The 20,110-nt window shown below is 55.1% G+C and overlaps 9 protein-coding genes across 9 annotated transcripts; 4 read left to right on the top strand and 5 right to left on the bottom strand.

Annotated features, from left to right (window-relative positions):
- The first annotated feature begins 231 nt into the window (after positions 1–231).
- Positions 232–3,363, top strand: BDW47DRAFT_108917 (leucine rich repeat domain protein). The gene is made up of 3 exons (XM_024813339.1): positions 232–516; positions 592–845; positions 902–3,363. The coding sequence occupies exons 2-3, from the start codon at positions 650–652 to the stop codon at positions 3,316–3,318; spliced, it is 2,613 nt and encodes an 870-aa protein (XP_024670394.1). The 5' UTR covers positions 232–516; positions 592–649; the 3' UTR covers positions 3,319–3,363.
- A 301-nt stretch (positions 3,364–3,664) lies between these two features.
- On the bottom strand, positions 3,665–4,850 carry BDW47DRAFT_108914 (40S ribosomal protein eS26). Its single transcript, XM_024813338.1, has 4 exons — positions 4,626–4,850; positions 4,346–4,473; positions 4,051–4,153; positions 3,665–3,995 (listed from the first exon to the last, which is right to left on the bottom strand). The coding sequence occupies exons 1-4, from the start codon at positions 4,646–4,648 to the stop codon at positions 3,890–3,892; spliced, it is 360 nt and encodes a 119-aa protein (XP_024670393.1). The 5' UTR covers positions 4,649–4,850; the 3' UTR covers positions 3,665–3,889.
- Positions 4,851–5,045: 195 nt separating this feature from the next.
- Positions 5,046–7,934, top strand: BDW47DRAFT_51758 (CBS and PB1 domain protein). Its single transcript, XM_024819212.1, has 4 exons — positions 5,046–5,550; positions 5,682–6,555; positions 6,608–6,702; positions 6,756–7,934. The coding sequence occupies exons 1-4, from the start codon at positions 5,308–5,310 to the stop codon at positions 7,587–7,589; spliced, it is 2,046 nt and encodes a 681-aa protein (XP_024670392.1). The 5' UTR covers positions 5,046–5,307; the 3' UTR covers positions 7,590–7,934.
- Positions 7,935–8,096: 162 nt separating this feature from the next.
- BDW47DRAFT_108909 (nuclear import receptor PSE1) lies at positions 8,097–12,230 on the top strand. The gene is made up of 6 exons (XM_024813337.1): positions 8,097–8,690; positions 8,848–9,070; positions 9,127–9,302; positions 9,368–9,799; positions 9,850–11,915; positions 11,972–12,230. Exons 1-6 carry the CDS (start codon positions 8,511–8,513, stop codon positions 12,177–12,179), a joined length of 3,285 nt encoding a protein of 1,094 aa, XP_024670391.1. The 5' UTR covers positions 8,097–8,510; the 3' UTR covers positions 12,180–12,230.
- A 61-nt stretch (positions 12,231–12,291) lies between these two features.
- BDW47DRAFT_51747 (iron-containing alcohol dehydrogenase) lies at positions 12,292–14,058 on the bottom strand. The gene is made up of 3 exons (XM_024819211.1): positions 13,612–14,058; positions 12,903–13,493; positions 12,292–12,778 (listed from the first exon to the last, which is right to left on the bottom strand). Exons 1-3 carry the CDS (start codon positions 13,969–13,971, stop codon positions 12,401–12,403), a joined length of 1,329 nt encoding a protein of 442 aa, XP_024670390.1. The 5' UTR covers positions 13,972–14,058; the 3' UTR covers positions 12,292–12,400.
- Positions 14,059–14,245: 187 nt separating this feature from the next.
- BDW47DRAFT_108905 (uncharacterized protein) lies at positions 14,246–16,243 on the bottom strand. Its single transcript, XM_024813336.1, has 8 exons — positions 15,891–16,243; positions 15,746–15,827; positions 15,666–15,690; positions 15,338–15,616; positions 15,124–15,290; positions 14,861–15,074; positions 14,623–14,808; positions 14,246–14,577 (listed from the first exon to the last, which is right to left on the bottom strand). Exons 1-8 carry the CDS (start codon positions 16,108–16,110, stop codon positions 14,422–14,424), a joined length of 1,329 nt encoding a protein of 442 aa, XP_024670389.1. The 5' UTR covers positions 16,111–16,243; the 3' UTR covers positions 14,246–14,421.
- A 212-nt stretch (positions 16,244–16,455) lies between these two features.
- rpp1 (ribosomal protein P1) lies at positions 16,456–17,596 on the top strand. Its single transcript, XM_024813335.1, has 4 exons — positions 16,456–16,626; positions 16,785–16,862; positions 16,929–17,055; positions 17,113–17,596. Exons 1-4 carry the CDS (start codon positions 16,558–16,560, stop codon positions 17,157–17,159), a joined length of 321 nt encoding a protein of 106 aa, XP_024670388.1. The 5' UTR covers positions 16,456–16,557; the 3' UTR covers positions 17,160–17,596.
- A 32-nt stretch (positions 17,597–17,628) lies between these two features.
- Positions 17,629–19,621, bottom strand: BDW47DRAFT_132841 (PQ-loop repeat-containing protein). Its single transcript, XM_024817671.1, has 5 exons — positions 19,091–19,621; positions 18,361–18,962; positions 18,223–18,272; positions 18,111–18,169; positions 17,629–18,048 (listed from the first exon to the last, which is right to left on the bottom strand). The coding sequence occupies exons 1-5, from the start codon at positions 19,208–19,210 to the stop codon at positions 17,911–17,913; spliced, it is 969 nt and encodes a 322-aa protein (XP_024670387.1). The 5' UTR covers positions 19,211–19,621; the 3' UTR covers positions 17,629–17,910.
- Positions 18,710–19,621, bottom strand: BDW47DRAFT_108900 (uncharacterized protein). The gene is made up of 2 exons (XM_024813334.1): positions 19,091–19,621; positions 18,710–18,962 (listed from the first exon to the last, which is right to left on the bottom strand). The coding sequence occupies exon 1, from the start codon at positions 19,456–19,458 to the stop codon at positions 19,213–19,215; it is 246 nt and encodes an 81-aa protein (XP_024670386.1). The 5' UTR covers positions 19,459–19,621; the 3' UTR covers positions 18,710–18,962; positions 19,091–19,212.
- Positions 19,622–20,110: the final 489 nt, after the last annotated feature.

The raw sequence follows: 20,110 nt of genomic DNA, 5'->3' as shown, positions 1-20,110 counted from the left end.
TGATGAGCAGATCGATCGGTTTTTGTTGATGGTTGAAGAAGATGACGTCATTGATGGGGAATACCATGCGATACCACAGTATATCCAAACTGGGTGCAATTATACGGTAACAGATGTCCTGTACGGTACTGCCACAGCCCCAGGCCCACCACATCTCCATTTCTTCTTCTTCCTCCTTGCGTCATCCGATCTGCATTACTTCTTTCTGCCCGAGGTTGATTGTGTCCATCTCGAAACAGATGCTATCCATGGTTCGGTTGTTGACTGGATAGAGACTGCAAGTACAGGCCTTGTGATCCAATGGAACATTTTTTCCCCAACTTTCTTCTTATCCAATTAATCCCACAGGCACATCCGCAACTGACTCAACCCCCATAAACATCCGCGCCCCATGGTGGCAGTGCCCCGCTAATGGTCGCGGATGTGAGAATGGCCCCAGGCAGACTTTGGCTACCCAAACCCATGAGAGCCATTTATAGCCGACAGGGCAGAGAGGATGCGTGGGTTGAATCCTTCGTATGTTCATCCTTCATATCCCACCTCGTCGTTGCTTCTCTTCGTCAGACGTGGTTGAGCTGACTTCAGTTGCAGAAGCACTTCTCACCTATCATGATATCGTGATCTTTTACCACACACTTGTCGCGTACCTATGAGCATGGATATTATACCACCTTCCTACCAATCTGCAACTGCACGAGACGCCTGGTCCATCATCGCCAGGTATATTCCCTCTCGCGATCTGTGTGCCGTCTGTCTAGTCTGTCGACGATGGCATGAACTGTTCGTCCCGTTTCTCTGGGGCGATCCAGCGTCTCATTTTGGCACCGACAATGATGCTGTTTATGGTAGGTAACCTGCCACAGTGGCTTAGATCTAAAGACCCCTATGCTAACTATTGCAGTGGCGCTGACGAGGTTTCGAAGAACCTTGAAGTATGCGCGGCCCGAGGTGCGAATGCTCACCCACACCCTCCACCTCCCGCCGGCCCTATCGGAAATATACGGCGGCCCGCGACCGGAATGGCTGAGAGAGGTTCTCGACTTTCTACCGTGTCTGCAATCGCTGCTCGTATCCAAGCTACCGTTCTTCGACCACAATGCAATGGTGGCTTTGCGGAATGGCCCTCGACAGGGCCAGTCCCCGGACGGGGCCATTTCCCAAGTCTACAATGTCCGTTTGCTCTTGGCGGATCGCGAGCCCAATACAACATCCGTGGGTCTGGCGGAGACGTTGCTCCGCTTTCAGGATCTCGTTTATTTGGACTTGTCTTATACCACCCCGGCTCGGGATCAAACGGTCTTGTCTTCGATGTCCCAGCTAGAGCATCTGCAGGTGCTCAAGCTCCGCGCCATCGGACTCAGAGATAAAGATGCGGAGTTTCTTGCTAATGCTATTGGGACTAGAGTCCGGTATCTGGACCTGCGGGATAATTTGCTCACTGACATGTCCGTGCGATCGTTGCTACAGGCGTGTTTCCAGCCGGCAAACAACCCCGCAACCCTGGACAGCACTGTATCTCCACTGTCCTCAGTACCGGGGTCAAGACCGCACGTCCTGGGCATGAAATTGCTTGAGTCGCCGGACCTTGATGAGCAGTTCATGAAATTTCTGACACACCCGTTGGTGGGTCATTCTTGGGTAGAAGGACTGCCACATGTTGGAATCACACATCTTTATCTCGCAGACAATCAGATCACGGTCGAGGGCGCCGCAGGCCTTCTTTCTTCCTCGCGACTGCATGCGCTCGATATCGGGAGTGTCGACACCGTGGAGTCTCTCGCCAAAGGGCCGCATAGCTTATCCCCGTCTCCCCAGGAGCCTGGGGACCTTCCTGGAGCTGAAAAACTGGTACCGATTTTAGGTTCCATTGCCAAAGACAAGCTGACGTACCTACGTGCTCACCACGCTATCTGTACCACGGAGGTACATTTCAAGGATGCTTCCACTTCGGACGTTCATTATCTTTTGCCTGAGCTTCCAGCGTCGGAGGAAACTGAGGTGTCGGGAGTATCTGAGTTGCCAGCGAACGAAGTCCACGAACTACCGGCTGGGGATATCCCCATATTTGAACTTGAGGACACTGGGATCCAAGAGAGACCCAACTTTTTGCTGCCAGTTCATCCCCCTGCACACATCTACGAGGATGAGCCATTATCACACCTGAGACGGGGCTCTACGTTTGCCCCCGAGGTCGTTGAACCAGTAGAAGCCAGCGCGAGCGTTATATCTACTATGGATCCGAGCTACCTTGGTCTCTCAACTTATCCAGGCACTCCGGAATCCATCCCACGGTGCATGTCCCCCATATCCATCGACGATCCCCGCAACGCAAGAATCCAAGAACTACTGGCCAAGCGACCCAAAAACCAGATTCTGCCTCGAAGAGACCATAAACAGACCAACTTTCCGCACCTGCACCCATGCCACATCGCCCACCTCGAAACACTAGTCCTGACAGACGTCCCATCCCACGTCCATACAGGCTCCCCAGTCCTAACCTCCCTAATCCGCTTCATCACCTCCTGTTCCAACGAGTCTCTCCTCGCCACCCTCCAAGCCGGATCGGACTACTCCCTTCCCCCAGGCCAAGCACGCGCCCAAGCTGAGCTCGAACGCGCGCGCTCCCTCTTCTCCCTCCGCCGCCTGATCCTCGAAATCACACCCACCAATCTCCCTAATGCATCCACGGCCCTGACGGGGTGGAAATCCGTCAGCGCCCAAACCGGCGCAGGCAAGTCATCCACTGGAGACCGCGACTCGGAAAACCTGTGGTCTGCAGGCGCAGCGGACTTTAGCTTCTTCGATAACGACGAGTGTGGGATTCCCGAAAATGACCCCGGAAAGTACTTCCCCATGGCTGTGCTCAATGAGAAGGTCTCTCTTCTGCCGGATGAGGATGACTCCGCTGGCTCGGACCCGGACGCTACTACCTCCCTGTCTCCCCGCTGGGGGCGAAGCCGAACGCGCTCGCGCCCGAACTCAATCGGCTCGGTGCCCGCAGCGCCCAACAACGACGACATCCACCACGTCCCCGAAATGGACCTCGTCGCCGAACTAGCCTCCTTCCGCCGGGCCAAAAAAGTGGAATACGACGATGCCGTCCGCCGCGATCGCCACCGACGGAGCACTATGTCCCCGCTCTCGCCGTCTGCCACGACAGCGACGGCGGCGTCACCGCCACAGCTGTCCGTCGCGCCCTTTGTAGAAGGCCACTGGAAAGGAGAGGTCAAGGTTGTGCGGAACCCCGCGCCAAAGGGGCGGAGTGGGGTAGTGGATATGTATGGGAATTATTTTGAAAAGGGGTACTTGTATCCTTGATGTGTCACTTCTATATATATATATATATGATTGTGTACCCGGTGTGTAATTACGTATCTTGTAAGATGATATCTGTTATGAAAGCTAAGAATATCCTCCTCGATATGGAGTACTGGTAGACGTGTCATGAAATGCTTGTTTTTATTTCTAATTGTGGCATTCGCCCCTAAGCATCCACTACTTACGTATCTACCTACTCTTCGGTTGGGTAGTTGAGATCTGACATGAGCCAATTGTCAACTATATCATATTAGGAAACGCCAAATCTTGCTGGATTGTTTCTGAAGCGTACGGGTCCTATCTTCTACTAGAAAAACGCAAGTATTTCTTGGATGTTTGTTCAATTCGTTGATATATTCTCATCCCCACTCCGTCCGATACAAGCCAAGCCAGATCGACCCCGCCGAAACTGGTCTCAAACCCCATTCATTTGATATAGAACCGTGTAAGATGCTGCAAAGCAATGCGAGTACGATAAAGAGTGAAAAAAAGGGTAAAACATAGAAGTGTCTTTTGTTTGAAACTATTTCATTCCATTTTGATATCTTCTCTGCGTTTCAAAATTCCTTCCTTACATAGCCTTGGCGGCCTGAGGGGGGCTCAGCTTCTTGCCGTCCTTGTTGTACCTGATGCGCGGAGGGGGGGCACGGTTGCGACGACCTTCCCGGGAGCGGACACTGTATTCTGTCAGTTTTGAGTGTCGAGGTGTGGATTCTGGTGCGGAGAGCGTACCGAACGATCTTGCCGTGGATAGCGCAGGACACGCAGTACTGCAGCTTCAGGTACATCTTGGGGACGGCGTAGTCGGTGAAGACGGAAGCCTCGGAGATATCACCTGGAAGATAGAGATGTTAGTGCCGGTTGAGAAATTCGTGTTGTTGAAACCGTAGTTCCGTCCGTCATGCAGTCCGCTGTGAATAAGTCCTTCCATTTCTCGTCAATCGCCACCTCTGTCGGTTTCATATCCATCTCTTGAAACAGCGCGCAGTCGGGATCGAAAACTTTGGCTCTGGTAGGATCGACGTACGGATGGCAGCGGACTCAACCATGTTGCGGATGGTGAATCTCTTGATGGCCTTGTCCTTGGGAGTGCAGCGAGCGCAGTTGGAGCAGCGCACGGGCTTCACGTGGCCGCGGCCATTCTTGTTACGACCGCTATAGAAACGTCAGCTGGACTGTTCGGGCAGTTTCTGGCTATCCTCGTCGGTTTTTCCATCTCAATCGAGTGACATTTCATCACCGCACAGTTGCCGGGTTCGAGGAATGGCGTTCCGTGGGCGTGCTTCAAGGATGAGGGTCGTTCTTACTTGTTCGCCCTCTTCTTGACCATCTTGACGGTATCTCTGGGAGGTTATTCGTCAGAGAAAGCAAGTCGGGAGAGAAGGGGGAGGTTGTCGCGTACTTTGGCTTGTCGTCGGGGTTGGTTGTCGACTGGGCACACTCGGGCGGGATGGGGAAGTTGTGGTCCGGTTTGTGTGGAAGCCCTAGCTTGTGCCCGCTAAGCGAGGCGGTCACGGGTGCTTATGTCATATGTAGTTGCCTGAGGCATAAAGGCATAAAGGCATAAACGATCGGATGTGACACCTCAGGCCACCAGTCATGCCACCCGCATCACGTGTCACAGCGGGAGGTGACGGTACGCCAATACCGATACGGGTATTTTGTTTACTTGTCGGGACGGCAGAGAGAAGAAAAAAAAAAGAGCCCAAGACCAATAGTTCGTCCAAGTCACGCCCCCCCCCCTGTCGGTCTGGTGGCACCGGATCTTCCCTTGTCATCTCATCTCTTTCAATCCGACAGCCATAATTCTTTTTTTGTTCTTCTGTCTCGTTGGAACTTCATCTTTGTTTGCCCCCTTCCTTGCGTTGACTCGAGTTTTATTGTTGGTATTTGAACTGGATCCCTGATCCCTTCTCCCTCTCCTGACCCTTCACCGACTCCGTCCGACCTCCTGCGTTCCACGGCCCGCTTCGACCCGTTCCAAAGGATATGTCCGCTACAGGAACCTACAGGGGAACCTACAGCCATAAGACTGTTGGGAGAGGTAAACTGCCAGATTTTGAGAGCAGCCCGGCTTCGCATATCCCTCGTCCTCGACCCGATAACTCGTCCATCTCCTCGTCTCATACCGCCCAGACTCCTCACACCCCCTCCAGTGACATCGGAAGCTCCACCATGAGTGCCAGCGCCGCCAGCAGCCGTCAGAGGCAGACGCAGTCGAAACGCGATGAGGTAGGCTAGATTCTTTTCCAATTGCGCTATTTAGACTCTGGTGCCCCTTCCCTCGAGCGTAGTCTATGCCCATGAGTCTAGTCTACTACTGGCGCCATACCTCCAATCGGTAAACATCTAACATGGATCAGGCAATTCGTCGAAAGATCGAGGCCGACCTCAGCAAGAAGAAGCACCAGCCCGGCCGAGCCCATCGTTCCCGTAAAGCCCCTCCCGGGACCGTCCTGGCCCTCAAGCCCAGCCAGGCCCTGCAGATCAAGCCCTCCATGTCGATCGCCGAAGCCGCCCAATTGATGGCCGCGAAGAGGGAGGACTGCGTGTTGGTGACCGACGACGATGACCGGATTGCGGGTATCTTCACCGCAAAGGATCTGGCCTTCCGCGTGGTGGGCGCCGGGTCCAAGGCCCGCGAAGTCACCGTGTCCGAGATCATGACCAAGAACCCCCTGTGCGCGCGCACCGACACCAGCGCCACGGATGCGCTCGACCTGATGGTCCGGAAGGGCTTCCGCCATCTGCCCGTGATGGATGAGAACCAAGATATCTCGGGCGTGCTCGATATCACCAAGTGCTTTTACGACGCGATGGAGAAGCTGGAGCGTGCCTACAGCTCCTCTCGCAAGCTGTACGATGCGTTGGAGGGCGTCCAGACCGAACTCGGGTCCAGCCAGCCCCAACAGATCATTCAGTATGTCGAGGCCCTGCGCTCCAAGATGTCGGGCCCGACCCTGGAAACCGTCCTGGACGGCATGCCCCCGACGACCGTCTCCGTGCGCACGTCCGTGAAGGAGGCTGCGGCACTCATGAAGGAACACCACACTACCGCGCTCCTGGTGCAAGACCAGGGCTCGATCACGGGTATCTTCACCAGCAAGGATGTGGTGTTGCGTGTGATTGCACCGGGTCTGGACCCCTCCACTTGCAGTGTCGTCCGTGTGATGACGCCCCACCCCGACTTTGCGCCCGCGGACATGAGTATCCAGGCGGCGCTGCGCAAGATGCATGGTCAGTATGCCGGATTCGAATGATTGACGGGACCGAACTGACTCGCGTATAGATGGCCACTACCTCAACCTGCCGGTGATGAACGATGCGGGCGAGATTGTGGGCATGGTGGACGTGCTCAAGCTCACCTATGCCACCCTCGAGCAGGTTAGTAATGAGTCCCCGTTGGACCGCAAATCCAACCCGCTGACCTTTTCCAGATCAATTCGATGTCGACGGCGGATGACGAAGGCCCCGCGTGGAACAAGTTCTGGTTGTCCATGGACCACGAATCCGACTCCATGGTCTCTGGCAGCCAGCAGCACGCGCCCCCGACCGCGCACCGGTCCGTGATCAGCCCCGAATCGCCGAGACATACTTTCGACGCCCGAGACAGCGTTCTCCCGAACGAGTCGGCCTCCCACCACGGTGGGGATGAGCACTCGGAGTTCATCGGATCGCACCACGGAGAGCTCGCCCCGTTCCCCTTCAAATTCAAGGCCCCGAGCGGACGCGTGCACCGCGTGAACATCCTCCCCTCGGCGGGCATTGTCGAGCTCGTGTCGCAAGTCAGCGCCAAGCTGGGCCCCGAGCTGGAGGCGGTCGGCGGCGCGGCGGTCTGCGAGGATGGGAAGCTGAGCAACACGGGGTACGCCCTGAGCTACATGGACAACGAGGGGGACACGGTCTCGATCACGACCGACCAGGACCTGGCGGATGCGATCCTCCTCTCGCGCCACTCGCGCCGGGACAAGGTCGACCTCTTTGTCCACGACCCGACGCAGCCCCCGGTGCCCGCCCCCGCCGAGCCGGCGCCGGCGCCGGTGCCGGTGCCGGCACCCATCCCGGTGGAGGAGAAGAGCTCGACGGTCTCGGAGGACACGGTGGAGGAGCCCCTGGTGTCGCGGACCCGCAGCCAGACGTTCCCCCCGCGCCACCCGGAGGAGCAGTACATCGCGGGGGTGCCCAACGATCTGCTGCTTCCGGGCGCGATTGTGACCCTGGCGGCGGTGATTGCGGGGGTGTTTATCCTGAGCCGGCCCAGCGGGCGGTAGTGGTGTATTGAGAGTGGAGGAAAAAGGTCAATGTGTACGACGGTTGCCTGTTCTCTTTTTTTGTCTTAACCCCAGCGTTGTTTTTATTCATTGTTTGTCTTTTTTATTATTACTTTTCGTTTGCATCTTTGCGTGATGGTGGCCGTGGATCCCTGTTCGGATCGCGTGTTACTGCTTCCTGAGCGTGAGTTGAATCCATATACCATCTGATACACTGTGTTCGTTCAGCATCATGATTTTTACTGCCACAACCCTGAATGGAATCTCTACTCGCTGTATTTTTTATTACGTATGTAGGTAGTATATATAGTCTAGTACTTATGGAGTGTATAGAGTTGATCTACTATAGCTATGTTTGATGGAAGAACCGTTTAGTGCCTTGGTGCCTGACATGTACATGCCTGATGCGGCCTAGTGGATGCCTGAAGAGACACGATTGGATGGCAGCCTGAGGCTCGTACTGCATTTGTGCCTCAGTCACTTACTTTCCCTTCATCTTTTTTTTTTTTTTTTTTCCCTTACAGAACGGGCTCTCAGACTCTCAGACTCTTTTGTTCTCCAGCTGAACGCGTTGTTGCTTTGCTGAGGCTGCTTTCTCCTCCTTTGTCCCGGAGAAACAACTTCTCTCTTTTCCTTCCTTCAATCGACGTCAATTCTAGGTTCCTTTTTCACCTGACGTTTTCTTTTTCTTCCCTACCAGGAACATTATTCCCCCCTCCTCCCCCCCAACGACATCCATCCATCCATCCCCCACCAAAACAACTCCCAAAAAAAGCCCCCCCCTTCCACCCCTCCCCCCCTCTACCCCACTTACTCAATCTAATACCCCCCGGGTTCAACTATTGAAGCCCGTGCGTCTATACGCGCTCTCCGAATTGCGACCTTGTTAAAATCTTTGCCCTCGGTGGGGTCCCCGTCGCCATGTCGTTGCTCCCGGCCGAAGTTCACTCGGCGCTGTCACAGCTGCTGCACGGGTTGATGACCAGCGATAATACGGTCCGCTCGCAGGCTGAGGAACAGCTGAATAATGATTGGATTCAAAATCGTCCTGATGTGCTGCTTATGGGCTTGGTGGAGCAGATTCAGGGCGCTGAACCGGGTGTAAGTTTTGTGTCTCTTGGGTGTGAAGGCGGATGATTCCTTTGGGGAGTGGTAGAGTGAGAGGGTGTGAGAGAGGGGAGAAGATTGGATTGGTGGGAAAGGAGGTGGACGTGTGTGCGTTGACTTCTGAGGTTCATTTCTAATTGATCTTCTCCAGATAAGGTCCTTCGCCGCGGTGCTGTTCAGGAGGATCGCAACCAAGACGCGCAAAGATCCCGTTACCAACGAAGCCAAGGAACTCTTCTCGACTCTCACCGGAGAACAACGACTGGTTATTCGACAGAAGCTGGTGACGTGTCTGACGACCGAGTCGGTGGCGGACGTGCGGAGGAAGGTTGGGGATTCCGTCGCGGAGATCGCGAGACAGTACACTGATAATGGTATGCGGCTGTGGTTGTCATCTCTGGGGGAAACCGTTCTGATTAGTTTGTTGCAGGCGATCAATGGCCGGAGCTCCTCGGTGTTCTGTTCCAGGCCAGTCAGTCCCCCGATGCGGGCCTGCGCGAGGCCGCCTACCGCATCTTCTCGACTACCCCCGGGATCATCGAGAAGAACCACGAGGATGCCGTGCTGAACGTGTTCGGCAAGGGTTTCAAGGATGACGTCGTCACCGTATGTGCTCATTTGGATTTCCCGCCCACTGGTGACCCTATTGACCAAACAACCGCTGTGTGCAGGTGCGCATTTCTGCCTTGGAAGCGTTCGCGTCCTTTTTCCGCTCCATCTCCAAGAAGTCGCAGCCCAAGTTCTTCCCGCTCGTGGCCGACCTGCTCAATGTCCTGCCGCCGCTCAAGGAGGCGGGCGAGAGTGAGGACCTGTCCGCGGCGTTCATGTCGCTGATCGAGCTGGCTGAGATCTCCCCGAAGATGTTCAAGACCATGTTCAACAACCTGGTGACGTTCAGCGTCAGCGTCGTCGCCGAGAAGGACCTCAGCGATCAGGTCCGCCAGAACGCGCTGGAGTTGATGGCCACCTTTGCCGACTACGCCCCCAACATGTGCAAGAAGAACGAAAAGTTCGCCCAGGAGATGGTGACGCAGTGTCTCAGCCTGATGACCGATATCGGCATCGACGATGACGATGCTTCCGAGTGGAATTCGTCCGAAGATGTATGTCCCCGTGTGTGTTTTTGGTGTCGGGTTTGCTGATCTTTCCGTAGCTCGACCTGGAGGAGAGCGATCTCAACCATGTGGCCGGTGAACAGTGCATGGACCGTCTGGCCAATAAGCTGGGCGGCCAGGTCATCCTCCCCGCCACGTTCGCATGGATCCCTAGCATGATGTCGTCTTCCGCCTGGCGGGATCGCCACGCCGCGCTGATGGCCATCTCCGCCATCTCGGAGGGCTGCCGCGACCTGATGGTCGGTGAACTGGATCAGGTGCTGGCCCTGATCGTCCCCGCCCTGCAGGATCCGCATCCCCGCGTTCGTTACGCCGGCTGCAACGCGTTGGGCCAGATGAGCACCGACTTCGCCGGCACTATGCAGGAGAAGTACCACCAGGTGGTCCTGAACAACATCATCCCCGTCCTGGACAGCGCCGAGCCTCGCGTGCAAGCCCACGCGGCGGCCGCCCTGGTCAACTTCTGCGAGGAGGCGGAGCGCAAGGTCCTGGAGCCGTACCTGGACAATCTCCTGCGTCACCTCCTCCAGCTTCTGCGCAGCGACAAGCGCTACGTCCAGGAGCAGGCGCTGTCCACGATCGCCACGATCGCCGATTCCGCCGAGAACGCTTTCGACCAGTATTATAGCACTCTGATGCCGCTGCTGTTCAACGTCCTCAAGGAGGAGCAGTCCAAGGAGTACCGCCTGCTGCGCGCCAAGGCGATGGAGTGCGCGACGCTGATCGCGCTCGCCGTGGGCAAGACCAAGATGGGCCAGGACGCGCTGAACCTGGTGCAGCTGCTGGGCAACATCCAGCAGAACATTGTGGACGCGGACGACCCGCAGTCGCAGTACCTGCTCCACTGCTGGGGCCGGATGTGCCGCGTGCTGGGCCAGGACTTCGTGCCCTACCTGCCGGGCGTGATGCCGCCCCTGCTGACGGTGGCGGCCGCGCGGGCCGACATCCAGCTGTTGGACGACGAGAACCAGATCGAACAGGTGGAGCAGGATGAGGGTTGGGAGCTTGTGCCCCTCAAGGGCAAGGTCATCGGGATCAAGACCAGCGCCCTGGAAGACAAGAACACCGCCATCGAGCTGATCACGATCTACGCGCAGTTCCTGGAGGCGGCCTTTGAGCCGTACGTGTTGGAGACGATGGAGAAGATCGCGGTGCCCGGACTGGCGTTCTTCTTCCACGACCCCGTGCGGGTGTCGTCGGCCAAGCTGGTTCCGCAGCTGCTGAACTCGTACAAGAAGGCGCACGGCGAGCAGTCGCCTGGGTTCGCGCAGATGTGGAACAAGGTGGCGGAGAAGATCATCGAGGTGCTGAGTGCGGAGCCGACGGTGGACACCCTGGCGGAGATGTACCAGTGCTTCTACGAGTCGGTGGAGGTGGTGGGCAAGAACTGCCTGAGCCTGCAGCACCTACAGGCGTTCATCACGTCGGCCAAGTCAACGCTGGAAGACTACCAGCTGCGCGTCAAGCAGCGACTGGAAGAGCGGGCGGACCTCGAAGAGGGCGAGGAGGAGAGCCTGGACTACGAGTACGCGGTGGAAGACGACCAGAACCTGCTGAGCGACATGAACAAGGCGTTCCACACGATCTTCAAGAACCAGGGCACGTCGTTCCTGCCCTCGTGGGAGACGCTGATGCCGTTCTACGACGCGTTCATCACGAGCGAGGACCCCACGCAGCGCCAGTGGGCGCTGTGCATCATGGACGACGTGCTGGAGTTCTGCGGCGACGACGCCTGGAAGTACAAGGACCACATCATGCGGCCGCTCGCGGCGGGCCTGCAGGACCAGAACGCGGCCAACCGCCAGGCGGCAGCCTATGGCGTTGGTGTCGCGGCGCAGAAGGGCGGCGCGGCGTGGGCTGACTTTGTGGCTGCTTGTCTGCCGAGCCTGCTGCAGGCGACGCAGATCCCGCAGTCGCGGTCGGAGGAGCACGTCTTCGCGACGGAGAACGCGTCGGCCAGTATCGCCAAGATCCTGCACTTCAACGCCAGCAAGGTGCAGAACGCCCCGGATGTCGTGGCTAGCTGGTTGACGACCTTGCCGATCACCTTTGACGAGGAAGCGGCGCCCTACGCATACTTTTTCCTGGCACAGCTGATTGAGCAGTCCGTCCCCCCTTTTCCCCCATCCACTTTTGAGTACAAGCTAATAAAATCAATAGGCAAAACCCCGTGGTCATGGCCAACGCCGACAAAGTCTTCGGGTTCATCGTGGCCGCCCTGGAAGCAGAGACCCTGCAAGGCCAGACGGCCGGGCGGGTGGCCAACGCGGCCAAGCAGCTGGTGGGCGCGACGGGGGTCAACGCGGACCAGATCCTGGCGGGCGTCAACCCGGATAACCAGGCGGCTGTGCGGAGTTACTTTCAGTAGATTGGTTATGGATATGATTTATGTTTAGCGAATACATACTATATACATAGTGTCTTTGTATACTTGTATACTTTGTATGATCCGTGTTCACTGGTATAGGTGGGGATGTAAGCGCATTGAGTATATTGAGTATATTGAGTATACACTAAGCTATATACATAAAGCATATATAAAGATACCTCTCCCTCTATATATATATATCAGAAGAAAAAAGAAAAAAATCAAAGAACCATCTCCAAAATCTCCACCACCTGCTCCCCCCTCACAACCGGCACAGGATTCCCCCTACAAAACGAATCCCTAATACTCTTCTCCGCAATCTCATCGAACTTCTCCCGCCCCACACCAACCTCGCTCAGTGAGCGCGGAAGCCCCAACTCGCGGATGACGGCGTCGAGCACGTCGCCCAGATCTGCCGTGTCTTTGTTGATGGCTCGAGCGTGGAGGACGTCTGATATGGCTGGTTGGCGGAGGAGGAACTGCCGTAGGCTGTTCTGACGAGAGGTGGGCGAGGGAGGGCTGTGGAGGGCGTTGTATTTGCACACTGCGGGCAGGAGGATGCAGCTTGTTTCGCCGTGGGGGATGCCCAGGGGGCCCAACTATATTACTTAGTTAGTATATATATATATATATATATATCATACCATATATCTAGCTTACGCTAGATATATAAAGAGAGAGGAAAGGAAAGGAAAAAAAAAATAAGGAAAGGGAAATAAATACCTGATGTCCAATCCCATGCGACGCTCCCAACTTCACCCCCTCCCTCCCTCTCCCTGCTCCCCCTCCACCCCCCAGACAAGCACCCATAGCATCCACACTCCCCAGCAAACAATCCAACCTCGCCTCCACACCTTTCCCCTCCCTATCAGCAGCACACTTCAACAACCCCGGTACCAACAGTCCCAGCCCATGTTTCGCCAGCGCGCTCGCCTCGCCCTCGCCCTCCTCCGTCTCGTTCTCGTTCTCTGTGTCGCCCGTAGGCGAGGACTGCTGGAGATACGTCTCGACGCAGTGGTCGACGGCGCGGATGCCCGTGCTGAGCCACACGCGTGCGGGGGTGGTGGTGGCGCAGAGCTCGGCGTCGAGGATGACGAGTTGCGGGCCGCGGATTCCGGTTGAGAAGAGGTGCTTCTCGTCGGTGGTGTCGTTGGTGGAGCCTGCTAGGTTGGAGTATTCGCCGCCGGAGAGGGTCGTTGGGATGGCGATTGTGGGGAGGTGCGAGGGGTGGATTTCTTGTTCGGGGTTGGGGTTGGGGTTGGTGGTGGAGAAGGTTGAGAGGGCGGATGGGGTGGTGATGTTGTTTGCTAGGGCCTGTCCTCGTTTTGATCTGGTCAGTATATATACATACTGTATAATATATATATATATGGGGAAAAGAAGGAGAGGAAAAGAAGGAGAGGAAAAGAAGGAGAGGAAAAGAGAGGAATACCAATCCGACTACCTTCCCCGCATCAACTAAAGTCCCCCCGCCAAGTATCACCAGCAGATCTGCCCCCGTGGCACGCACATCGTCTGCGACTTCTAACACCTCCGACCAGTACGTATGGCTCTTCATTCCTCTCCGGACCCCCACGACTCTCATATCGGCTACGGGGTATGATTCCAGCGCATGCTGCAGTCGCTGGAGGGAGTCTGTGGTGCGTGCTAGTGTCCCTGATATGAGGATGTAGATGCGCTTTGCGGAGAAGGTGGTGGCTGCGTGTTGCGCTGTTAGGGTTGGGTAGGGGAGCCCGTAGGTGAGGAGGGGGGTGGATTGGGTGGGGAAGGCTGTGCGGGTTGTTGGGGGCATTTTCCTGTTCTTTAGTGTAGAAAGATTGATGGATGTGTTGTTGTGTGAAGGGGTGTATGTATATGAGGGTATGTGTATGAATGTTCCTTATTGAGGTAGTGGTTTGGTGTTGGGGATCAGGTTGTGGTGAGGGGTTGTATACTGGCTATGATGTCATTGTTTAATGTCTACTACCTTGGTATACTACCTATACGGAGCGCTCCGTATCTACTATACCTACTACACCTTACATATACACATATACTATGATACTACATATTACACATACACATACATATGCATATATCCCTTGTAGTACTGCGTAATAAAGATACATTCCCCATCCATCGCGCCAAAACGCCGCAGCCTATCACTCATTACTCAACATAAATCCAGTAAAACCACCAACCCAGCAGATGAAATCAACCAAACCAGTAAATAGAAAAACCAAACCACCAGAACAACAACCAATCAGGATTGCTCATCGTTCTCAACAACCGCAGCCCGCAGCTCCCACACGATGTCGTAGCATTCTGCCAGCAGCGCATTCACGCTGCCCTGGCCTTCCGGGATGTCGTTGCCGACGTAGAACTTGCCGTCCACGCGCATGTTGTCGATTGAGTTGAGCTATATTGTTAGATATGGACGTACACAGTGGTGAAGAGGACATACCTTCATGCTATACGGGTACAGCTCGCGGCTGTTGGCTACGCCGCCAGATTCTTTCACCTCGAGGAGGCACCGTCGCAGCGTTTGCAGCTGGTTGTGCACGGGTAGCAGGGCCTCCGATACCGGCTCTGAAGAGATCAGTAGCGCGTAGATGTATGCATAGCTTCGGCGGATGAGGTATAGTAGAGTCTATAATCTGTTAGGGACGAGGGTCACCCATCACGTAGGAAAAGAGACGTACTCGCTGGGCGTGTATGTCCGCCGGCTGGCCGACCGCATCCACAAAGTTCCCGTTCACCCGCGCTTCGTCGATCCGGTCTAGCTTCCGCTGGTATACGAACAGGTCTGTCTCCCGGAGAGACCACGCCTGCGTCACTGACAGTCGGTCTAGCTGGTTGCGGATGTCGACTAGACGTTCGTACTGCTCTTGGAAGCGTTCATCGATGTGTCCTTGTCTGTCTCGTGAATCAGCAGTGGTAGGCCGAGCCAGGGATGTGGACCCACCGTTCGAGAACGATCTCCGTCCACTTCCAGCACCGTTCCAGCAGCAGCTTCACATGCTCCTGACCGCGGAGAGGCGCCCCGTCTGGGCCAACGAACTGGCCGTCCTTCATCATGTCGCTAATCTTCTTGAGTTGGTTCCGGAGTCCGTTCACCTCGGACGAAGAGAACTACGCTGGTCAGCACGACGCTCTACTGTGAGTTTAAGTGTAGGTACCTTCGATCGGGTGTTGACCGCCGCGGTCGAGCGCAAAACCGAAACCAGCGTCTCATGTGCCGGCACCAGACTCGGATCCAGCCGGTCCAGGTCCTGCTGCAGCCTGTCCAGTCCCCGTTGACATTTCTCCAGACGGCTCTCCAGCAAAGTCATCAGCTCCGGGGAGTACGACTCGCGACTCCGTTCACAGGTCTCGCGCATGGAGGCGAGGGTTTTGGCTATGGAGACTAGATCTTTGGAGCTGTAGAAACCGGCCTCTTCGAGATGATTGACTAGACGCTAGGTTTGTCAGATATTTAAACAGCATCAAAGATGGTAAGTAACATACCTGAATCGTAGTCGCAAGCGAATAACTAGATAAGCGAGGGACGTCAGCAGGTTCGCGATAGCTCAGCATGCGGGACATACACTGCCGGGGCTTCATTATTCCTCCCCACAGTCAAGAACAGCAACGAGATTAATTGAAAGCAATCATCTAGGATATAGTCCACTGCGTCCAGTCACGATGGTTAGTTCTGATTCAGCCAGTCGTATCCGATATCGGGTAGCTCACATCGGTTATGGGTCATCCGACGGTCTCCATCCTTGCGCACGGCATTGAGCTTCTCGACCTCACCAATCACTTCTTCGTAGAGCGGAAGGACATCGCGAGATTTGATATAAGAAGATTTGTCCCGTTTGAGGAGAAGAAGGGCGTCGCGAGTGCGCAGCAGGGTTTCTAGAATCGGCTGTTCGTTCGGATCCAACGGAGCGGGGATCGCGGGGGAATCCATGGAGATAGATAGATCGGTATGGGAGGGAGGGTCGTCAAGAGATAGAGTAAAAAGGATAAAGAAAAGTCTAGATTGGTTCAGAAAGTGCAGACCATATGGTGACGACAACTGAAGAAATCTAGATGGCCAGATAGTGATGGATCGATAGATCGGACGATGCGATGAGCTCCATGCATAAAGGGCCTGAGGCGATGATGGCATCCCCGCGCTAACCGGATCCGGCAGATACACCACGTGATGCATAAAAACCGCACTAGGCCCGAAATGGATAGCCCTAAGCGAGGGCTTGATGCGGGCACACACTCACACTCACCTCCCCAGCGGGTTAGTCATTCCTGTTGATTCCGTATCTCCAGCAAAAGTTCCATCTCTTTTTCCTCACCTCTTCATCCCATCCTCACCCAACCCTTTTCGACAGTCCCTCGCCAGACTACCCCTCCCGACACCATGTCTACTGCCGAGCTCGCCTGCTCTTACGCCGCCCTCATCCTCGCCGATGACGGCGTCGAGGTCACCGTACGTATCCCTTGATTTTCAAGATTGGATGCGCATTTGGATTTGGAGTGGATATCAAATGAAAGAGCGGTTTCGAAAGAAGTCATGGAAACAACAGAAGGAGAAACGGAATAGGGATTTCAAGCGCAATCAATCGACTGACCGGATCTTCAACACAGGCCGACAAGCTCCAGACTCTTCTGTCTGCCGCCAAGGTTCCCGAGGTTGAGCCCATCTGGACTTCCATCTTCGCCAAGGTAATTCTCGATCCTCGCGACTGGAGGAGTCCCGCGCAAATGCGCTGACATGATTTCGTGATTCAGGCTCTCGAGGGCAAGGACATCAAGGACCTGCTGACCAACGTCGGCTCCGCTGGCCCTGCCGCTCCCGCCGCCGCCGGTGGTGCTGCTGCCGCCCCCGCCGAGGCTGCCGAGGAGAAGAAGGAGGAGGGTACGTTATATCTAACCTGATCGATCTCCTACCATATGGAAGCTAATAATCCTACAGAGAAGGAGGAGTCCGACGAGGACATGGGCTTCGGTCTCTTCGACTAAGCGTCTCGCTCCAATCCCGCTTCTTTTTTTCCTTTCCAACCTCGTTTCCTTCCTCTCTTCTATCCGTTTCGCCCTCGCATCTCTTGTACCCGATACTACGCGACCGCACGAATTACCAAAAAGGGAAAAAATTTTGCCAAAAAAGGATGGGACAGCCGATATGGACTGGGCGCTGGGGGCCGTTTCTGGTATGATCAATGGGCTATTTTTTTGTCGTCATGGCCCGGGTGGACGGATGCCGCTGGGATTCCGGCCTGGTTGGCTGGCTACAAGATGAGGGATGGGAAAAGAGAAACGACAGTGGGGACTTGTTGGGCCCATCGGATGGGTGTGGTTCGCGGGTTTCCCTTACTGAAATGAATTTCCATCTCAGCTAGTCCGTTTTTTTTTTTTGGAGCTTAGGTGCCCAGCTCTCATGCCATGTCTTGTCATGCGACCATGATTCCAAAACGTTTACTCTGTGTAGTGTGTAAGGGTTTCCGTATTATCTGGCTTTACACGACCTTCGACAAAGTATCTGCTCTACCTGATTTTCACTATTCGACAACACATCTGTAGGAGGACTCAAAAGGATACAGCAACGCCGGACATAACCATTCATAAACCATTCAATTAACGCCAGCCAACTTTTGAAACACAAACTTTTCCGACACCCAAGTGTACAAGTCACAGAATACAACAATATCACCCGCCAACAGTCACGCAACAATACAACACGAGCAAAGATAAAAGAACCAAAAGAATATCATAATCATACATCCGACTCACGCACCGCGTAGAGCCGAAACTGCACGAAAATAACCACATCTTCGACCATCGTGCCCAGCGACCCGATCAGCCACGGCAGGTTGGTCACGACGTAGTCTCGTTCCGTGGAGTGGGAGAGGATCTGTATTGCCGTTAGTCACAACAGCTCAACCCAGGTCACACAACAGAAAGGGAGATACCCACCCCAGCTCCGTAGGTTAGGTTGCCCATCAGTGAGAGGATGAAAAAAAGCAATGAGAGTCCTGCGTCAGTTAGTCTCGATCAAACCCGCGGAAACCAATCATGATAGACTTACCCTCGCATGACTTGTCGGTGTAATTCTTGTAGATCTGCGGGAGACGCGCCCTACCAACCCCAGAAAAAAAAAAGCGTTGTCAGTCAAAACTCTCCCATCGTGATGCGGCCTAAAGATGTGGGTTTGGGGTATGCTCACCCCAAGTAGCAAACCGCACTGAAGTAGCCCACCACCTGCGCCCCCTTCGCCATGTCCACCCCCCCATGATGATCCTGCCTCACAGGCCGCCACACCCCCGACTGCCACGCGACCGTCCACCCCGCCATGCCGATAACGAAGATAGCCAGCACGCTGCTCAGATTCTTAAACCAAGCGCGTCGCCCAATCTCGCCCTCCTCCACGATCTTGGCGAGCGTATCCTCCGGCTGGTCCTGCTGATGCTGATGCTGCGACGAGGCCAGCGCCCGGCGGGACGGGGCGCCCCCCTCGGGGAACTCGTCGCTGAAGCGCCGGCCCAGCAGGGGCGTGGTCGGGAGGGGGGTGTCGGTCGACGAGCGGCGCCGGCTGTCTCGGATGGCGTTGTGCAGACGGGCTGTCTTGGCCTTGTAGTAGAGGCATTGGGTGATGAGGACGCCGTCGGCGATGCAGAAGTAGACGGCGATGGCGACGATGACGGGGACGAGGCCCGCCCAGAGACCGCCGATTAGGTTGGTGATGTCGCCGATGAGCCAGACGAAGATGAAGAGGAGGGAGATGGCGTCGGCGTTGCCGTTGCGGTAGTTTTCGATTACTTGGGGGACCTATCGATTCTCTCGTTATTATTGGCTTCGTTTTATCGTCGTTCGTTTGAATTCGATTTGTCTTTTTTTTTTTCTTTTTTTTTTTTCTTTCATAAGGGACCTTGGGTGGTTTGATCGGCTCATCATACCAGGAGAAAAATCCAGCAGGTCAGTGATACCGACCCGAGCAGTCCTGAGGCGGCTTCGCGCGGAGTCAACGGGATCGGTTCTTCGGCAGGCAGATTTGCCTGCGTCCAGAGAATTGACATGATCAGAGGGTTGACGTCTTTGTGTGTAGGAGAGTCGGATCAAGTCGAACGCATTTGGATTGGGGATTGCCAAGGCGGGGAAAGTATGACGACTTGGGTTGAACTTTTGGATGATGGCGTGGAAGAGGGATAGGGGGGACAGAAGAAGACAGGGAGAGAATGAGGTCAAACAGGAGGAATGGAATGTGTGAAAGGGGTCGACAGGAGCAAGTGATGAAGTAAAAGAGAGAAAAAAAGCTTCGAGTCATTCGAATTGAGTTGACAATGAGTAAATCGTTTTGCGACGGGTGGATCCACCACTGTCTCTTTCATTCCTTCTGACCATCCTGCGCCCGCTGATTTGCTAGACTTCTTGATCTTGGATGAGCAGGACCAGATATCTTCTTGGTCTGTTCTATGCTTTATCCCTTGCCGCCGGTCTTGTTAATTCCGTTCTCCTGGAATGAAGAGTCCATTTTCGGTACTTCGTCATCTCCGACCACCACTTTATATATATTCACATACTCCGACCACTCACAATCCGAACGCGCGCAACAACCACCTCAACACCTCTATTTCGCCATCAGTCAATGAGACAGACTGCAGCCTTTCACAAGACATGCAGGAGGTGGCGCGGTGGCGGCCTAGGGCTTACAGGAACAGGTCATAGCGGAGATTCAAATCGAGAGGTGAAAATAACGTCAAAAGTGGTGGTATTCTACCCTGGGTAGAGCAGTCTTCTCGACGACCCACCCGCGTGAGGCTAGACATGACTTCGTAGATGATTGTCCAACGCTGGAAAAGTTCAGCCCTTAAGACGCGAAGATTCGATGCTCCTACTGCTACTGTCTAGGGTGGTATTTCGTCATGGTCAGTACTGGTAGATTCGGAAATACTAGAAGAGAGGCCGGAACAATCAGT

This window comes from Aspergillus candidus, assembly GCF_002847045.1.
Source record: "Aspergillus candidus strain CBS 102.13 unplaced genomic scaffold BDW47scaffold_36, whole genome shotgun sequence".
Classification (NCBI taxonomy): domain Eukaryota; kingdom Fungi; phylum Ascomycota; class Eurotiomycetes; order Eurotiales; family Aspergillaceae; genus Aspergillus; species Aspergillus candidus.
This window is presented reverse-complemented; position numbering and strand designations above follow the sequence as displayed.

Coding starts and splice junctions, on each gene's coding strand:
- BDW47DRAFT_108917 (XM_024813339.1), top strand. CDS start 650: ATGAGCATGGATATTATACCACCTTCCTACCAATCTGCAACTGCACGA. Junction 846..901: donor CGACAATGATGCTGTTTATG/GTAGGTAACCTG, acceptor TAACTATTGCAG/TGGCGCTGACGAGGTTTCGA.
- BDW47DRAFT_108914 (XM_024813338.1), bottom strand. CDS start 4,648: ATGGTCAAGAAGAGGGCGAACAA. Junction 4,474..4,625: donor GTCAAGAAGAGGGCGAACAA/GTAAGAACGACC, acceptor ACGTTTCTATAG/CGGTCGTAACAAGAATGGCC. Junction 3,996..4,050: donor ATCCACGGCAAGATCGTTCG/GTACGCTCTCCG, acceptor GACAGAATACAG/TGTCCGCTCCCGGGAAGGTC.
- BDW47DRAFT_51758 (XM_024819212.1), top strand. CDS start 5,308: ATGTCCGCTACAGGAACCTACAGGGGAACCTACAGCCATAAGACTGTT. Junction 6,556..6,607: donor GGCGCTGCGCAAGATGCATG/GTCAGTATGCCG, acceptor ACTCGCGTATAG/ATGGCCACTACCTCAACCTG. Junction 6,703..6,755: donor CCTATGCCACCCTCGAGCAG/GTTAGTAATGAG, acceptor GACCTTTTCCAG/ATCAATTCGATGTCGACGGC.
- BDW47DRAFT_108909 (XM_024813337.1), top strand. CDS start 8,511: ATGTCGTTGCTCCCGGCCGAAGTTCACTCGGCGCTGTCACAGCTGCTG. Junction 8,691..8,847: donor TTCAGGGCGCTGAACCGGGT/GTAAGTTTTGTG, acceptor GATCTTCTCCAG/ATAAGGTCCTTCGCCGCGGT. Junction 9,071..9,126: donor GAGACAGTACACTGATAATG/GTATGCGGCTGT, acceptor AGTTTGTTGCAG/GCGATCAATGGCCGGAGCTC.
- BDW47DRAFT_51747 (XM_024819211.1), bottom strand. CDS start 13,971: ATGCCCCCAACAACCCGCACAGCCTTCCCCACCCAATCCACCCCCCTC. Junction 13,494..13,611: donor CGGGGAAGGTAGTCGGATTG/GTATTCCTCTCT, acceptor AAACGAGGACAG/GCCCTAGCAAACAACATCAC. Junction 12,779..12,902: donor CGCATGGGATTGGACATCAG/GTATTTATTTCC, acceptor TAAGTAATATAG/TTGGGCCCCCTGGGCATCCC.
- BDW47DRAFT_108905 (XM_024813336.1), bottom strand. CDS start 16,110: ATGGATTCCCCCGCGATCCCCGCTCCGTTGGATCCGAACGAACAGCCG. Junction 15,828..15,890: donor TCGGATGACCCATAACCGAT/GTGAGCTACCCG, acceptor GACTGGACGCAG/TGGACTATATCCTAGATGAT. Junction 14,578..14,622: donor TGTACCCGTATAGCATGAAG/GTATGTCCTCTT, acceptor CTAACAATATAG/CTCAACTCAATCGACAACAT.
- rpp1 (XM_024813335.1), top strand. CDS start 16,558: ATGTCTACTGCCGAGCTCGCCTGCTCTTACGCCGCCCTCATCCTCGCC. Junction 16,627..16,784: donor ATGACGGCGTCGAGGTCACC/GTACGTATCCCT, acceptor TCTTCAACACAG/GCCGACAAGCTCCAGACTCT. Junction 16,863..16,928: donor GGACTTCCATCTTCGCCAAG/GTAATTCTCGAT, acceptor TTCGTGATTCAG/GCTCTCGAGGGCAAGGACAT.
- BDW47DRAFT_132841 (XM_024817671.1), bottom strand. CDS start 19,210: ATGTCAATTCTCTGGACGCAGGCAAATCTGCCTGCCGAAGAACCGATC. Junction 18,273..18,360: donor AGTGCGGTTTGCTACTTGGG/GTGAGCATACCC, acceptor TGGGGTTGGTAG/GGCGCGTCTCCCGCAGATCT. Junction 18,170..18,222: donor CACCGACAAGTCATGCGAGG/GTAAGTCTATCA, acceptor TAACTGACGCAG/GACTCTCATTGCTTTTTTTC.
- BDW47DRAFT_108900 (XM_024813334.1), bottom strand. CDS start 19,458: ATGACTCGAAGCTTTTTTTCTCTCTTTTACTTCATCACTTGCTCCTGT.